Raw genomic sequence first — 16417 nt, 5'->3', positions numbered from 1 at the left:
CGCTCTTGTGGAGAGGAAGAAGACAATAAAATTGTGAAAACCATTAAAGGGAGAGTGAATCTATTCTCAAAGTGGACTACTTAACATATTTCTTGTTCCTGAAATCAGTCTCAATTTATGCAATGCAAGGATTTCGATTTCTTCAGCCCCCCAAAGAAATCAAATAAAAATTTAAATAGACATTATATTAAAGACAACATATGTACGACCCATAAATACCATTGTTTCAATGGTCAAGAATTAAAGATTCTCATCTGATAAACATAACAACAGTGAGTGAAGAGCCTTGATTTGGGACTTGAAAGTGTGGTATCATTGCAGTAATAATTGATGGTAAATGGTAAACCCAAAGTTTTATTATTGCATAGAAAAACTAAGGATATTATATTCAGAATAAAACTTTATCACCCAGTCCTTGGACAGTAGTAAATACAAAAGAAATGAATCATAAGAATCAATGGGTCAACACCAAGAATCAATATCATATTGACAAGCGTTGGGAAGGATGAAACCATGTTTAGATTCATCAATCTTAATGGAGGGTATGTGTTTAATAATATCCCAATCTTCTCCTGCATCTTTTCGAACCCTGTCTTGAAGCTCATCTGACATTAATCCCAAGGTAAGTTCCTGAAGAGTGACCACTTGTTTCAACCCACATGGAAGCCTTTTTAACTCATCACTGCCTATAATATTTAAAACCCTAAGGTTTGGTAATGCTCCTTCCTCCACTGTGAACCCTAAGTACATTAGCACCAATTCCTCAAGTTGACGAAACCCATCAGCAGAGAAAATGACGTTGGATCCAAGATCATCAACACTAGTCAAGTCGAGGCACCTTAGTTTGGGTAACTTCTTTAGGTTCACCATCAGTTCTTCTATCCCTTGTCCACCAGGTGAATTAAATGATAAGGTGGTGAGATTTGGGGGAAAATCTAGGATTCCAGATATTCCGAGCAAATCCATATGATGGAGCTCCAAGTGGCCAGAAAATGAAACAGGAAGGACTACTGCCTCATTGCCTCCGATCCGTGTCCAGTCTTTGAGTTGAAGGCATCGAAGGTGGTTCAATCTGGGGAGGGCATTTAACAATACCTCTTTGTATGGAGACATACTTCCAGATGAATCTATACTTAAAGCTCTCAGATTAGTCAACTTTTCGAGGCTACTGTCAATCCATTTGCCTTCATTTAGCATTAGTATCTGCAAGTCCATCATTTGATCAAGAGGGTAATCGAAGCTCTGGATTCCATCGTGAGGTGAAGAAGAGAAAACAAGATTTCTAAGCTGTTTCAGTTTCATTATTGTGTTAGGCAGCTGTCTAAGACGAGTATATCGTAAATTGAGAGTTTGTAGATTTCGCAAGTCTCCTATTGAAGATGGAAGCTCTTTGATGTTGGTGCCACGTAAGTTCAAGTACGTAAGGAGGATGAGTTTCCCAATCTGCTTGAGCAAGCTATTTGATATAGATTTTACACCCTGTAGATCTAAGACTCTAAGCAGTTTCATGGCTCCATAAGAAGACTTCTTGATCATCTCCATGTTCCCCTTAGAATGTAAGCAAAATAAGGAACGGAGATTATTTGGTGTAGTACCTTGGTTTAGAGCAGCAGCTGGACTACCACGCATTCCTCCAGTGTGTTCAATGAGCGAAAGCCGACGGGATTTATTTGTGGAAATCAAACTATGATCAGCACTCCCAAGAACTTCAAGAAATCTCTCTTGCTTGGCTTCTGAAATTGCTAGATCTCGGATAAGATCATGGATACGGAAATATGTGACACGGTCATCATAAAGTCGTACTGGTGCTTGAATCAGGCTTCTTTGAATGAGCTCCTCCAAATAATCCTCTGCCACATCTTCCATCGTCAAATGTCCCCTTGGTTGTACGAAACCTTCAGCCACCCATAGCCAGATCAATTTATTACGCCAAATCTCATAGTCTTCTGGGAAAAGACCTAAATAGAGGAAACAAGGCTTCAAATGATCTGGTAACTCAGTATAACTCAGAGCCAATACTTGTTTGCAATTCCTTTCATTCTGATTCAGCTCCCAATTTACGCTATCAAGAACCTTGGACCAAGCATTATGTGTCCTCGGTTTAATGGATAAGAGACCGCCTAATACTACAATGGCCAATGGCAATCCATGACACTTGTGAATAATTTGCCGTCCCAAATCCTCCAAATCTTCTGGGCAACCTGCATCCTTGCATTTTTATATTTCTTAGCTAAAAGATCATTTTTATCAAAAAAAAAAAAAAAAATAAAGCAATATCACACTCTCCCACATTTGGCATTGCCATCAGCAGGAGAGACTAACCCGCAAACACAGGATAAACATCAGTTCAGTTTGAGATACGAAATCAGGAGAGACTAATTAAACCTGCTTCCTTACCGATCATCAACTTTGTGAGGAAGAGCTTCCAACTCTCGTCTTCATCCAAAAGGCGCAAGAAAAAGGGAGTTACGGAGGGATCTGCACATCTAGCTACGATTTCATTGCGAGTGGTAACCAACACCCTGCTTTGAAAGTCATCTCCCTGAACTGGAAGGGCTTGTTTCAACAAGTTCCAGTCTTTAGGCCTCCATAAGTCATCGAATACAATTAAGTAGGTTGTTTCTTTCAATTGGCCTCCATAAGTCATCGAATACAATTAAGTAGGTTGTTTTTTTCAATTGACTTGATAGCCTATGCATCAGGCTTTCAACATTTAGCTCCTTCTTCTCCTCAGGGGTGAGGGGCTTGATCTGTTCCATGATAACATGGAGAAGATCTTTTATACTGTATTGTTGAGAGACAGAAATCCAGGCACATATTTGAAAGTGGCTCTTGACATCATTCCTTTTGTAGATTTTTCTAGCAAGGGTGGTTTTGCCACTACCGCCCATTCCTACTATTGAAACAACACTAGGAGATGGCCGCGGGGACTCTATGGGTATCAGCAACTTCTGTACTATATCTCCCTCTTCCTTTTCGAATCCGATGATAGAGAATTCTTGGACAAGATCTCCCCGACGTCGTCGAAAAGGCAACTGGTCTAGTTCATTCGATATCATACTACCGACTGAACTTTCCCCTTCCTCTGAAATTGCAAGCCCCAAAGTAGATCTCCTAACTGAAAGCTGGCTCATCTTTTTAATGGAATTTTCCATTTTCTTCCCTAACTGATGGAGATGATATAGTTGATTGGGGTAGCAGATAGTGTACCTAGTTAAGATGTTTCTGTGCCGTTGTCGCTGTGCTACATAGATAAAGAAGTCAATCACATCCTCTGCATCCATGACAACATCTCTAACCTGGTTCAGCCATTCTTTCACCTCATTTCTTGTTCGATGTTTCTCACTGGCATCTTGCAAAGCGGAAGTCATCAAACTGATCTCCTTGCATAGCGATTGGGCTTGATCCGGAACGTCGGAGAGGAAATCATATTCATTTGATATCATCAAAGCTAATTTCTGTGCAATGGAAAAGATGCTTGCAGCCATGTTTTTTCCTACCCAAAATCCAAATTTGATATTTGTTTGAAGCCTCAGCAGCTTTTCCTTTTTCTTCTGTGTTCACCAGCCTTTTCAAACCTTCCTCACTAGACATGGAAGATGGAACCCACCACTGTTTATTCTTTATTTCTCGCCTTCTTTTTTAATATGATCTACTCATAGCAGCAATTTTTTTTCTTTGTTTGATTCCTTGCGCAATGCTTTTTAGAGAGGTCCATATATGGGTTCTTACTTTTTCTACCATTTCACTCTATTGTCCACTCTGTTTTAGTCGTTCAGCAATCAAACGATCCGTGAAAAAACTGGGTCACCTTAGATTTAGGTTGGAATGGTAAACTTGATTTTTGAACATAATGTCTACTATATTAACCATATATCTTTCTCCTGATCTCTAATCGACTTGATTCTTTCACCAACTTGAAGCTAACGCAATGGACTATATTTCTCATTATATTACCTTTAACTCAAATTCAATTCATGGACCCCAAAATTGAGTTATAAATTGACGTATTTGCTGAAAAATATTTCTTAATTTAAGTGATGACTCCTAACTCTAATTGAACATATATTACTTCGAGAGTGTGTTAACTATGTTGACAACAATGAACAACACCATAACCTAGTCACATAGCTCAATAAGACTTTGGGCATGTGTGATGTATGAATTTAGAATCGGTGTTGGATGATATTCAATTTTTTTTTTTTTTTAGTAAAAATAGATTTATTCAGAAGAACGAGAAAGACGCAAGGATGCCAAACATTGATTTTGGATCCAAAGATCGAAAATGGGCCAAACTGTCATGCATGTCATAGACAAAGCCCTCCTTGCTAGAGAGTCAGCTAAATTGTTTAGCTCCCTAGGAATGAAAGAAAAAATACAATATTCAAAAGAGGATTCCAAATGCAAAATGTCCTCTAAAATGGATTTGATAGTCAAAGGGGCTGATGAGATTCCATGCTGCAGGAAAGTCACCACGTCTTTGTTGTCACTCTCCAACATAATATGAGAAATAACTTTCAAAAGAGCTGAGCGGATTGTCAAAGCTTCACCCACTAAAGCCTCTTGAAATTAAACAAGATTAGAGATGGCAAACTGAGGATGACCTTGATAGTCACGACAGATGAAACCTATACCTCCTTGCATTGACCCATGGGGTAGACTCGCATCACAATTTATTTTATAGAAATTTGTAGACAGTTGCCGAGGCTCTAACTATAGGAACTGATCGATGAGGAGGGGAGTTGAATTGATAAAACTCCCTAAAATGTTTTTCTGTTGACCAAATGACCTCCAAAGGTGACCATACTCACTTTCCAAATAGAAAGTCATTTCGAGTTAACCATAGTTGCCAACAGATAAATGAACATAGGGATATCATCTCTTTGCTAGCATCCTTACCTCTTGTGGAAAGCACTTTCCAGCCATCAATCCAGTCATGAAGGAAAACCTCATCATCTTTCGGAGCTTTGTGAGACAAACTACTACCAAGCCACACTGATCGCTCAAAAAGCAAGTCGATAGAATATGGGAAGTAAATTCTTGGATATTGCCGCATCGCGCACAATGGGGATCAATTGAGATATCTCTTTGCCGGAGATTTTTCGAAGAAGCAAGGCCCTCAGCACAAGCTCTCCAAAGAAAAGATTTTATTTTTGGGAAAGAGTTGCATTTTCCAAATTTGCTTCCAAACCCGTTCCAGAACTTGCTGCCAAGGTTTAGGAGAGGAAGATGACGCTTCAAGCACATCTTTATCAACTTTTAGATTGGATAATAGGTGGTAAGCTGATTTTACCGAAAAAAATCCCATTTCGAGAAGCGCCCCAAGTTTGAAAATCTTCTCACAAAAACAAAGGAAGCTGGATTTTCAAAATCTCAGTTATTTCATTTGGGTTGAAAAGAGATACAAGGAGATCTCGTTTCCAAACCCAAATGTCATGATCAATAAGCTGAGAGACTTTCTGAAACTCACAATTTAGAGGTTGGAGAGTGAACTCGGTAACCTGGAAGAGAGGGAACCCATGGATGTTGCCAAATATTAATTTTATCTCCTTGACCGATATGCAAGATTAAACCCATTTTCAACACCTCACGCCCATTTAGAATACGTCTCCACACCCAACTCCGGTTATTTCCAATGGTAGCAGAGAGGAAATCACCATTTGGAAAATAAATAGAATTAAGAAACTTGACCCAAAGAGCATCCGGTTTAGTCCATAAGCGCCACGCCACCTTTGACAAAAGGGCCCTGTTGTGAAGAGAAGGGTCTTTAAACCCCAGTCCTCCTTTCTCCTTTGAACCACATAAATGCTTCACGATATCCAGTGGACCTTTGACTTTCCATTAGCTTCCCCCCAATAAAAATTTGATGTTGTTCTACGAAGATGTTGATGATGCAAAGCAGCTAGCTTAAAGTGAGAACAAGCATAGTTTGACATTGAAAAGTCAACCGATTTGAGCATCACTTCCTTACCCGCATGAGATAAAAGGTTTGTCTTTCATCCTTCCAACTTCTTTGTAATTCTCTCTGAAATGTCACTAAATAGGTCAGCTTTTGAGACTCCAAACTGAGTAGGTAATCCCAGATATTTTTTCGGACCAACCCCATAAGGAATTTTCATAATACAAGAAAACCATCTCTTCAACTTGGTAGGTGTATTCGGACTAAATGTCATAATGGATTTTACAAGATTTATAGCTTGACCTGATGCTCGAAAGTAGATATCAAGGGCATTCTTGAAAGCAAACATTTTCAATAAATGAACTTCTGAAAATAATAATAAATCATTAGCAAATAATAAATGGGTTACCGATTGAGTGCGATTTCGAACCTGGACTCCCTTAATTGAACCCTTTGACTCAGCTTGTGCCAAAACACTAATAAGAGCTTGAGAGCAAATAATGAAAAGGGTAGGAGAGAGCGGATCTCCTTGCCTAATTCCCCTTGACGGCTCAACAAAACCTCGAGCTGCTCCATTGATTAAAAGCTTATAGTTAACTGAACGAATGCTGGTCATCACTAAATGGACCCACTGATCATAGAAAACCAAACGAAGCAATAGCTTTTCAATGAAATTCCATTCTACCCGATCGTAGGCCTTCTTTATGTCGAGCTTCATTGCAACCAGCTTCTTATGTCCCTTCTTTCTTTTTCCGATGTAGTTAAACATCTCATGGGCAATAAATATTATCTGAAATGGACCTGTTAGGAATGAAAGCAGACTGTGCAGGAGCAATAAAATTATCCAACACTGACTTTAATCAATTATACAAAATCTTTGTGATGATCTCCACTATCGCTGCACAAAGAGCTATTGTTCTAAATTGATGAGAATACTCTGGCTTTTGTACCTTTGGAATCATGCAAATTAGAGTTGCATTGAGGGAGGCTGGAAGATAACCTGTTCGAAAAAAAAAAATTAGAATGAGAGAAAAGATCATCCCTTACAATATCCCATTACTTTTGGAAAAAAGCTGGCGGAAAACCATCTGGACCTGGGGCCATTAGGGGGCTTATAGAAAATAGGGCATCATGAACCTCTTCAATGGATGAGACTCTACAAAGATGATATTCAATGATATGTCTTAAAACTTATAATAAGGCATTAATGTTAGATATTGTAGTTGTTTTTGAACACTAGATGCAGATATTCATATAATAATTTCTTAATTTATGAGTATACTTTCATTTTTTTAGTCCCGATTGTTTGAAATTTACACGTTTAAAATTTGTATCATTTATTTTTTTAATTTTTATTGTTCTCTATTTTTTTATCATTTATTTGACTGTATCATTCGAAAATTTTTATTGCTTAAAACCTGTACCGCTCATTTTCGTTTTTTTGTTATTCCTGTTTTTACTAACAATGGTCAAGCCTCCCATTATAAGACAATGCATTGCATACTTTTGCCGGATTCTACTTTCCAATGATAAATCTAAAGTTAAAGCACTTACCCCAAAAAAATGATAAAATTAAATTTGATTTATAAAAAAAAAAAAAGATGAGGCTAACTGCTCCAACCGGCTCCAACCGAGCACACTCACGACCGAAAGTTAATGCATTGGATACCTAATAAAGTAACACTGCCACTCAGGTACTAGTGTGATGTCAATGTCGAAACGAGAGCCGCCTTTGATTTGATGTTGCCGTGTTATGCTTGGATTACATATTGTAATCCAAAAAAATAGAATAAAATATAATATAGAAAAAATACATTATTCGGAACGAATCTAATTTATGCATTGGGAAATCGACCGCCAAAGGAAGGACGGTTGGTACATCTGATGACTTGGGTATGGGGTTAAGGCGTATAACAGCATAATGATCTTTTCATATCTCGTATTGGGTTATTATGAGCGTATATAAATCTTAATTAATAGACGCATTTGTTACTCATTTCGTGCGCCTGTTGGATACACTTATACTTTATGAGGGATACCCTTCCAAGTAGAGGGACCTTTTTCCTTGAATTATAAAGATGGAAATATTGGGAAGTAAGAGCCGGAAAAAACAAAATGAACCACAAATATGATATCAATCTCTCGAAATAGCAAACTGGGAAAACAACGAAGGTCGGCATTTCAGTTCCGTGTGCCAATACTATTTATCTGCTATACCTGTTCGAACGAATGTGACATTAATTGTTCTACTCTTCCTTCACCTTCCTTAATCACCACCGACGATGATTTTCACTTTCAAAGACGTTGCGTGTCCTCCACACAACAAAGCAAGTTTCATTAAGACTTCAACAAAAGGATGGGTCACTGATAGATGCAGCTGGTGTTGCGAAAATGTAGAAGAAGATGAGGAAGAAGAAGAGAGAAGAAAAACACATCTGAGGAACTGGGAGAAATTACAAAGCTCATTTCTTCATGCCACCAAAGTCACATCGCTACTGACTCTTGACACCGTATGTTGTCAGGAGGTATATTTACTTTAGTACTCCCTTTAACGTATTTTACTATTAAGATAATTATTTTAATCTAACGACTAATATCAATTTCATTTAATCCAATGATTGAGATCTGCTAGCTTTCCTTATTCCTTTGTATAACGCTAGTATGCCCAACCCTCTCCTCTAAAAATTTAAATAGACATATTAAAGACAACCCATAAATACCATTGTTTCAATGGTCAAGATTTAAAGATTCTCATCTGATAGACATAACAACAGTGAGTGAAGGGTTCCCTCTTTACTCTGGGTGAAGAGCCTTGATTTCGAACTTGAAAAGTGTGGTATCATTGCAGTAATAGTTGATGGTAAATGGTACAACGAAAGTTTTGTTATTGCATAGAAAAATAAGGATATTATATATATATATATATATATATTCAGCATAAAACTTAATCACCCAGTCCTTGGACAATAATATATAGTAAATCCTAGAAAAGAAATGAATCTTAAGAATCAATGGGTCAACTCCAAAAATCAATATCATATTCACAAGAGCTGGGAATGATAAGACGATATTTAGATTCATCAATCTTAATGGAGGGTATGTGTTTAATAATATCCCAATCTTCTCCTGCATCTTTTTGAACTGTGTCTTCAAGCTCTTCTGACATTAATGACAAGATAAGTTGCTGAAGAGTGACCACTTGTTTCAACCCATATGGAAGCTTTTTTAACTTACCGCCTACAATATTTAAAAATCTTAGGTTTGGTAATGCTCCTTCCTCCACTGTGAACGCCTCCAAGTTCATTAGTACCAATTCCTCAAGTTGACGACACCCATCAGCAGAGAAAATGATGTTGGATCCCACACATATATTACTCAAGACGAGGGACCTTAGTTTGGGTAACTTCTTTAGGTTACCATCAGTTCACCATCAGTTCGTCTATTAATTGTCCACTGTACTCTGAATGCAATGATAAGGTGATGAGATTTGGGGGAAAATCCAGGATTCCAGTTATTCCAAGTAAGTACATATGATAGAACTCCAAGTTGTCAGAAAATGAAGCAGGATGGTCCACTTCCTCATTGAATCTCATGTCTGTCCAATCTAGGAGACAGGTACCGAAGGTGGTTCAATTTGGGGAGGGCATTTAACAATATCTCTTTGTATGGAGACAATTTTCCCACTGACTCAATACATAAAGTTGTCAGATTTGTCAACTTTTCAAGGCTACTGTCAATCCATTTGCCTTCATCTAGCATTAGTATCTGCAGGTTCATCATTTGATCAAGAGGGTAATCGAAGCTCTGGATTCCAAAGAAAGATGATGAAAGAAGAAAAAAAAGATTTCTAAGCTGCTGCAGTTTCATTATTGTCTTAGGCAGCTGTCTGAGACCAGTATAACGCAAATCTAGCGTTTGTAGATTTTGTAGGTCTCCTATTGAAGATGGAAGCTTTTCTATATTGGTGTAACTTAAGCTCAAGTACTTAAGGAGGATGAGTTTTCCAATCTGCTTTAGCAAGCTATTAGGTATAGATTGTACACCCTCTAGATCTAGGACTCTAAGCAGTTTCATGGCTCCATAAGAAGACTTCTTCATCCACATATTATTCCTCTCAGTAGTTATTGAGAAGCAAAATAAGGAACGAAGATGATTTGGTATGGTACCTTGCTTTAGAGCGATAGCTAGACTACCATACATTCCTCCAATGGATTTAATAAACGAAAGCCGACGGGATTTGTGATCATCACTCCCAAGAACTTCAAGAAATCTCTCTTGCTTGGCTTCTGAAATTACTAGATCTCGTACAAGATCATGGATATGGAAATGTATGACATGGTCGTGGTACTTGAATCAGGCTTCTTTGAATGAGCTCCTCAAAATAATCCTCTACTGCAATTCCTTTCATCCTGATTTAGCTCCCAATTTACGCTATCAAGAACCTTGGACCAAGCATTATGTGTCCTTGATTTAATGGATAAGAGACCACCTAATACCACGATGGCCAATGGCAATCCATGACACTTGTGCACAATCTTCCGTCCCAAATCCTCCAAATCTTCGGGGCAACTGGCACCCTTACTGATCATCAACTTTGTCAGAAAGAGACTTCAACTCTCATCTTCATCCAAAAGGCGCTGAAAAAAAGGGAGTTGTGGAGGGATCTGCGCATCTAGCTACCATTTCATTGCGAGTGGTAACCAACACTCTGCTTTGATAGTCATCTCCCTGAACTGGAAGGGCTGGTTTCAACAAGTTCCAGTCTTCAGGCCTCCATTAGTCATCAAATACAATTAAGTAGGTTGTTTCTTTCAATTGACTTGAGAGCCTATGCATTAGGCTTCCAACATTTAATTCTTTTTTCTCCTGAGAGGTGAGAGGCATTATCTGTTCCATGATAACCAGAAGAAGATCTTTTATGCTGTATTGTTGAGAGAGAAATCTAAGCACAAGTTTGAAAGTGGTTCTTAACATCATTCCTTTTGTAGATTTTTCTAGCTAGGTGCCACTACCACCCGTTCCTACTATTGAAACAACAACAGTAGGACATGGCCGCGGGGACTCTTATGGGTATCAGCAACTTCTGTACTATTTCTCCCTCTTCCTATTTACAATAATAATAATTCATGAAAAGCAATGGTCGAAAAAGCCACATGACCATACACCTTAACTGAAGACACTCCAATCTAATGCAAAACCATCCTACCAACTAGGGGTATCAATCCATCGGTTTCAATCAGTTTTGGTGTGAGAATGACTCAAACCAAAACATAATCCAATAAAAATGGTGCATTGGTTTTTATTTGGGTTTGGTTTGGTTTCAATTTATCATGTAATAAATTTGAAAGTATGAAGAAAAAAATATTTCATATGAATTTTTAGTTGTTATCGGTTTCTTACCAAGTTATATTGGTTTTGATGTAGTTTTGATTCAATGTCTTATAGGTTTTAGTGCAGTCCAATCTGGTTTCAGTCTCGCAAACCCCAGCCCAAAATATGCTTTAAAATGCTCATATCAGTTTTGGTCAGCTTGGTTCAATTCGATTTGGTCGATAGGGATAGATTTTGACACCCCTGTTACCAACACATGAAATTTGGTTGGCATATTTTAACGGAATTAATAAAAGGGTAATTTACAGCGCCACCCCTTGGAGAATGCCAATATTAGAGGGACACCCCCTCTTTTTCACCAAATTAGATTTGGACCCCCTGCCGTCAGTCACTGGTGAGTCAAGAGATAAAATGACCATTATACCCTTCTCATTGAAACACGTTTTAACCCTTCTTCTATTTTGTTTCTCTCTTCCAGAGAGTAGGTAGGCTTGCCGATGGCGGTGGCGCCGAAGTTGGTGGTGGTGGCGAAGGGGGAGCCTTTGAGCTGTACTATGATGATAGGGCTAGTTCAAGCCTTCATCCTCTCCTTTGGCTTTCTCCCGTTGCACTGATCGCACAACACGAAGAGATGCCCTCTGCATTCGTCGCAAACACCTGTCTCCGCCGTCGGAAAACCTTCGACAAACCTCTTCAGCTCTCAGGTCTCGTGAAGTTGTTGGATCTCTTCTGCTCCGCTGACATACCTACCGCTGTCTGATTCAAAAAACATAAACTCTTAGACCTACAGAGGGGAATAAAAAAGTAACCCAAAAGCAGAGACAATCTGCAAGAGAAGAAGAAACGGAAGGAACGTCGGCGGTAGGTACATCGGCGTTCTTCGGCTTTCGTTTCCAAACAGATTTTCTGTCTATCATTTATTTTGATCGGTTTCTTTCAAAACCAACCATTGATGTAAGGAACGAACTGTCTCTGATGATTTTTCAAGAAAAAATGTCTCTTTTTTTTTTTTTTTTTTTTGTGGGTAATTGATTGTATTTGTTGATCGGCTTTCGTGGCTGCCCATGTTGAATGAGTCCCCAGAGATGGGATCAAAGAAATAATTATTGATGATGCCATGGTAGGCAGGGTAGAGTCCAGTGACGATCGAGTAATGGTTGGGAAACGTAAGGGTAGGGAAAACAGAGATGTGCCGTTGGCGATCAGGCGACCTATGTTGGGGGTAGGGATTTTGAATTGATACCCAAATCGGAACCCATCGGAAGAGATGAGGAGAACGACGGGATGATCGAGCTTGGTGAGAGGGCAAGCGGTGGTTTCTGTTTCTGCTAGAGTTGAAGATTGGGAAGCAGGAGAAATGGAAGGTTGGTGGAAGCGAGAAGTGTACGGGTCGCCGTCCGTCGTCGCAGCTTTGAACGATCCTCAGTGAAAGGGGAAAGAAATAGTAACTTATTTTAAGGGTAATTTAGGTATTTCATATTTAATAAGGGCATTTTGGTATTTTAAATAAAATATTATTGTTGACATCAGCATATAAGGTATATTCCTTAACTGTGACTAACGGTAGGGGATCCGAGTCTAATTTGGTGAAAGAGAGGGGGTGTCCCTCTAATATTGGTATTCTCCAGGGGGTGGCATTGTAAATTACCCTTAATAAAATGGGTCAAGCTTAATTGTATGGGTTTATCTATTCCTATTAAGTGTATAAGTTTGGCCTTAAACCATCCTGAGCCTGAAGAAAGTCTGAAGAAGGTCTGAGCTAGATTTCTAACCATGAGGGTGGATTAGGGTCAGAAATCTTTGGCGTAAGTAAGGATTGGGCCGGGCCTCACTCAGACATAAGGTTGATATAGAGAAAATATAATAATATATCAAAAGATAAACAATAGGGATAGTACCAAATCCTGGTCAGGGAGCATCATTCTTTTATTTTGGACAAAGCCGATTTTTTTTTGTTGAAACCAAATTTATTTTTATTTTTATTTTTTTGTTTCGAAGTTAACGACGAATTGATACTCTTCACAAAAAAACATAAATATGACTGAAAAAAAAAAACTAAGATCTCGGATCCTGACCTCACCATGTTTGGAACTTTTATTCCTAATTAATGAGATTTTCTCTTTCTTGAAAAAATAAAAAACCCAATAGGGATTGTAAAAAAGGATAATGAAGTTGATAATGCAGGGAAATGTGATTGGATTCAAAATCAGGAAAACTCAACGAGAAGAGTTACAAATGTATGATCTGCAGAAGCAATCAAACCGTCGTCTGCTTCTCTACCCCTTAAAACTAAAGACACTAGGGGGTTGCAGTGGGAGATGGTGCGGCCCCAAGAAGAAGAAGAGGAGGACATGGAGGTGGAGGTGGAGGTGGTGGTGGTGGTGGGTCCCACATATTTGAAGAATCATAAAACATGAAAAGAGAGATTAGGAGTTGGGGTATTTAGGTAAGTATGAATAATAAATAACTTTAGGTTTGGTAAATCTTTTCAAAATCCAACTTTATAAATGTAAAATAAATTTTAAACCTTCTTATTTTGTAATAAATTTTTTTATCTAGATCTAAGTAATAATACTTATATAATATTGATATGGATAAAATATAATAATATGTTGGGTTGTTATTGATGTAACAAGAGTAGGTTACGTATGGAAAAATAACAAAATGGTGAAAGAACTAATACACAAGAGCAATAAGACACTAAAAGGTTAATTAATGGGGACAAATTAGACTTTTTATTTCTTTTATTAGAAATTGATGATTATATTGTAAATTAACAATTAAAAGGGCATTTCTGTCCTTTCGTAATGTACTCCCTAGTCCTTGCCTTTACCTCTCTCGTTTCAGCTCGAAATTTCCACGGCAAGGTAGGCGAAGACCACTGTCCCATCATCATCATTTTCTTTTCTTTTCTCTTTCTCTCTCTCTTGTTGCCAACCCACAACATCGTCTTCTTGAGAGCAGCCATTACGCCCCTACCCTCGAGTGCCTTCATTTATTTCTTCTCTACTCTGAAACTTAATCACCTTATGTGATGTCCTAATCGTAGAGTAAAGCTCTCCAACTTGTATCTCTTTCTTTGTTTTTTCATTTTTTTTTTCATGGATTAGTGTTGCTTGTCACATCTATATATGGGGAATCGGAATTGGAACAAGAGAAGGTGGAGAGGATGGTGATAGATCCCTCCAACTCATGGAAAATAATCCTCTGTTTTTCTCATCCCTGTTTTTCCTTGTTTTGCTACCTGCAGAACGTGACACGTGGATAACTTTAAGACCAACGCACCGGATGTAATAATACTCACCCAATCTTGACCGTTGGTTTTCTTGTTGTCCACGTGTCGCGTTCTGCGGGTAGCAAAACAAGGAAAAACAGGGATGAGAAAAACAGAGGATTTTGATCCCCAACTCATTTGGTCTTTTCTCCTAGGAATTTGCTCGTTGACCTAGGTTTCCCCTGTTGGGAACCACCAGCACATGGTCTTATTGGATATTGCGTTTTATTGTCAAAATCTGTTTCAGAAGAACATTTTATGGATACCTAGTGCAAAGACGATGAGTGTTATAAAAGTGTTCAAGATCGTCAGGGCTGAGACATTGATAGCACGTTGTTGTACTGTCCCTGGGTATTGGTTCACGGTGGCGTTCATCTACGTCATAGGGAGGTTTTGGATCCAATTGATGGGGTTCTTCATGATGATGGTGTTTATGTTCGCATTGGCCATTCCATACAAACATTGGCATCACCATAACCATCTTGGGTTCGTGGTTTTGTACACCTTCACCTTCTTCTTCGCAAATTTCGGGCCAAGTTCGACCACATTCGTGGTACCGACAGAGATATTCCAAGCAAGGTGGAGGTCAATGTGTCATGGGATATCGGCGGTGGTAGGGAAGGCAAGAGCCATAGTGGGGGCTTTTGGGTTCCTTTACACAACGCAGAACAAGGACAAGGCGTTGGCGGACCCTGGGTACCCAGCTGGTATTGGAGTTAGGAATGCCCTCTTCATGCTTGGTGTGGTTAACTTCTCTGGGATGATGTTTACGCTGGTGCCGGAGTCAAAAGGCAGGTCACTCGAGGAAATCTCCAGTGAAAACAAGAGTGATGATGCAATAGCAGGGACGAGTTATGACAGCAGCAAAACAGTTCTTGCTTAGCCATTTTGAGAGTATTTATTTGACGGGTAACTACCACATCTTACTATTATTTTCCTAATTTGGATTACTGATTGAGTCAGTGAGTCGTTGAGTTGAATTGTCCAATGAGAAGGAAGACAATCGACGGAGAGATACAAAGACATGAGAGAGAGAGAGAGAGAGAGAGAGAGAGAAAGGAGATGCTACCTTTGGGATCTTCCACACTGCCAGAAACGAGAGAGGCGGGATACATGATTTTGGGGAAGATGGATTGTGTTCAATTACCATTTAACCTTTTATTACGAAATTTTGATTGAATTTTTTTTTTTTTTTTTTTAAATCTTTTCATTTAAATTTGGACAATCAGTGTGATTTTATTTAATCACCCCTTAAATTTATTTCCATTCGCATCCTTTATATTAATTTCAAGAGGGTAATAGATGTCTTGTTATGTTTGGATAAATAACATACCATTGTTATGTTAATAATTTCCCTAATATGTTATAATGGAGACCTTGGGTGCCCAAATGGTTAAATCGAATTGGGGATTGTGTGGATAGGCGCACAATCCTAGGTTCGATTCTCCATCTGTGCATTTGCGATCTCAAAGCTCCTTTTGCACCCCAGTCGAGTGGTCCTTGCTGGTGATGTGGTGAACACAAGCGAACAGTATTCTTTCTCCCATAAATAAAACACAAAAGACCAATCCTTAACCCTTCTCCTAGATTGCATCTTGAATAAAAATTCGGGGACAAATCCTCTTCTCACTCCACACAACATTGTTAACATTATAGTTTGTAATCTAAACCAGATCCATACTTCCAAGCATCAAGACGTCTCTTCCATTTGTACCTCATCTTCTCTGGAAATGCTTTTAGCCATGACCTTGTAGAGGAGAAAATTGGAAAAGATCAGGTAAAAATGAAGCATATCATCACCAGATTAAGAAAATTAGTTCAAAGAGTGTACTAATGTTTCTCACAAGATGACATGCATTTAGCACACATACACACCCCCACCCCCACCCCCCCCGCCCCCAAAAAAAAAAGAA

At 38.7% G+C, this 16417-nt stretch overlaps 3 protein-coding genes across 5 annotated transcripts in view; 1 reads left to right on the top strand and 2 right to left on the bottom strand.

The window, feature by feature from the left end:
• Positions 1-352: 352 nt before the first annotated feature.
• On the bottom strand, positions 353-3609 carry LOC122058954 (putative disease resistance protein At1g59780). Of its 2 annotated transcripts, none has more exons than XM_042621670.1 (3): positions 2684-3609; positions 2398-2634; positions 353-1958 (listed from the first exon to the last, which is right to left on the bottom strand). In XM_042621670.1, the coding sequence occupies exons 1-3, from the start codon at positions 3486-3488 to the stop codon at positions 463-465; spliced, it is 2538 nt and encodes an 845-aa protein (XP_042477604.1). In that variant the 5' UTR covers positions 3489-3609; the 3' UTR covers positions 353-462. The 2 variants fall into 2 exon arrangements, with proteins under 2 accessions (XP_042477604.1, XP_042477603.1); XM_042621669.1 differs by having other exon boundaries at positions 353-2201; positions 2684-3608.
• Positions 3610-14769: 11160 nt separating this feature from the next.
• On the top strand, positions 14770-15906 carry LOC122059969 (inorganic phosphate transporter 1-4-like). Its single transcript, XM_042623078.1, has one exon. It carries the CDS (start codon positions 14785-14787, stop codon positions 15385-15387), a length of 603 nt encoding a protein of 200 aa, XP_042479012.1. The 5' UTR covers positions 14770-14784; the 3' UTR covers positions 15388-15906.
• A 110-nt stretch (positions 15907-16016) lies between these two features.
• The window catches only part of LOC122059967, a 15743-nt gene continuing 15342 nt past the window's right edge, over positions 16017-16417 (bottom strand). For both annotated transcript variants that reach the window (XM_042623074.1, XM_042623073.1), the window contains one exon: positions 16017-16251. In XM_042623074.1, the coding sequence (XP_042479008.1) occupies positions 16155-16251 (97 nt within the window). In that variant the 3' untranslated portion in view covers positions 16017-16154. The remainder of the gene's footprint in view (positions 16252-16417) is intronic.

Source organism: Macadamia integrifolia, chromosome 13 (genome assembly GCF_013358625.1).
Source record: "Macadamia integrifolia cultivar HAES 741 chromosome 13, SCU_Mint_v3, whole genome shotgun sequence".
In the NCBI taxonomy this organism is placed as follows: domain Eukaryota; kingdom Viridiplantae; phylum Streptophyta; class Magnoliopsida; order Proteales; family Proteaceae; genus Macadamia; species Macadamia integrifolia.
Note: the sequence above shows the minus strand (reverse complement) of the source record. Positions and strands in the feature narration are given on the sequence as shown.

Excerpts from the sequence above, each read along its gene's own strand:
- LOC122059969 (XM_042623078.1), top strand. The coding sequence starts at position 14,785 with ATGAGTGTTATAAAAGTGTTCAAGATCGTCAGGGCTGAGACATTGATA.
- LOC122058954 (XM_042621669.1), bottom strand. The coding sequence starts at position 3,488 with ATGGCTGCAAGCATCTTTTCCATTGCACAGAAATTAGCTTTGATGATA. Across the intron at positions 2,635-2,683 it reads CCTGATGCATAGGCTATCAA|GCCAATTGAAAGAAACAACC; the intron begins GTCAATTGAAAA and ends TGACTTATGGAG. Across the intron at positions 2,202-2,397 it reads CCTCACAAAGTTGATGATCG|GTTGCCCAGAAGATTTGGAG; the intron begins GTAAGGAAGCAG and ends GCAAGGATGCAG.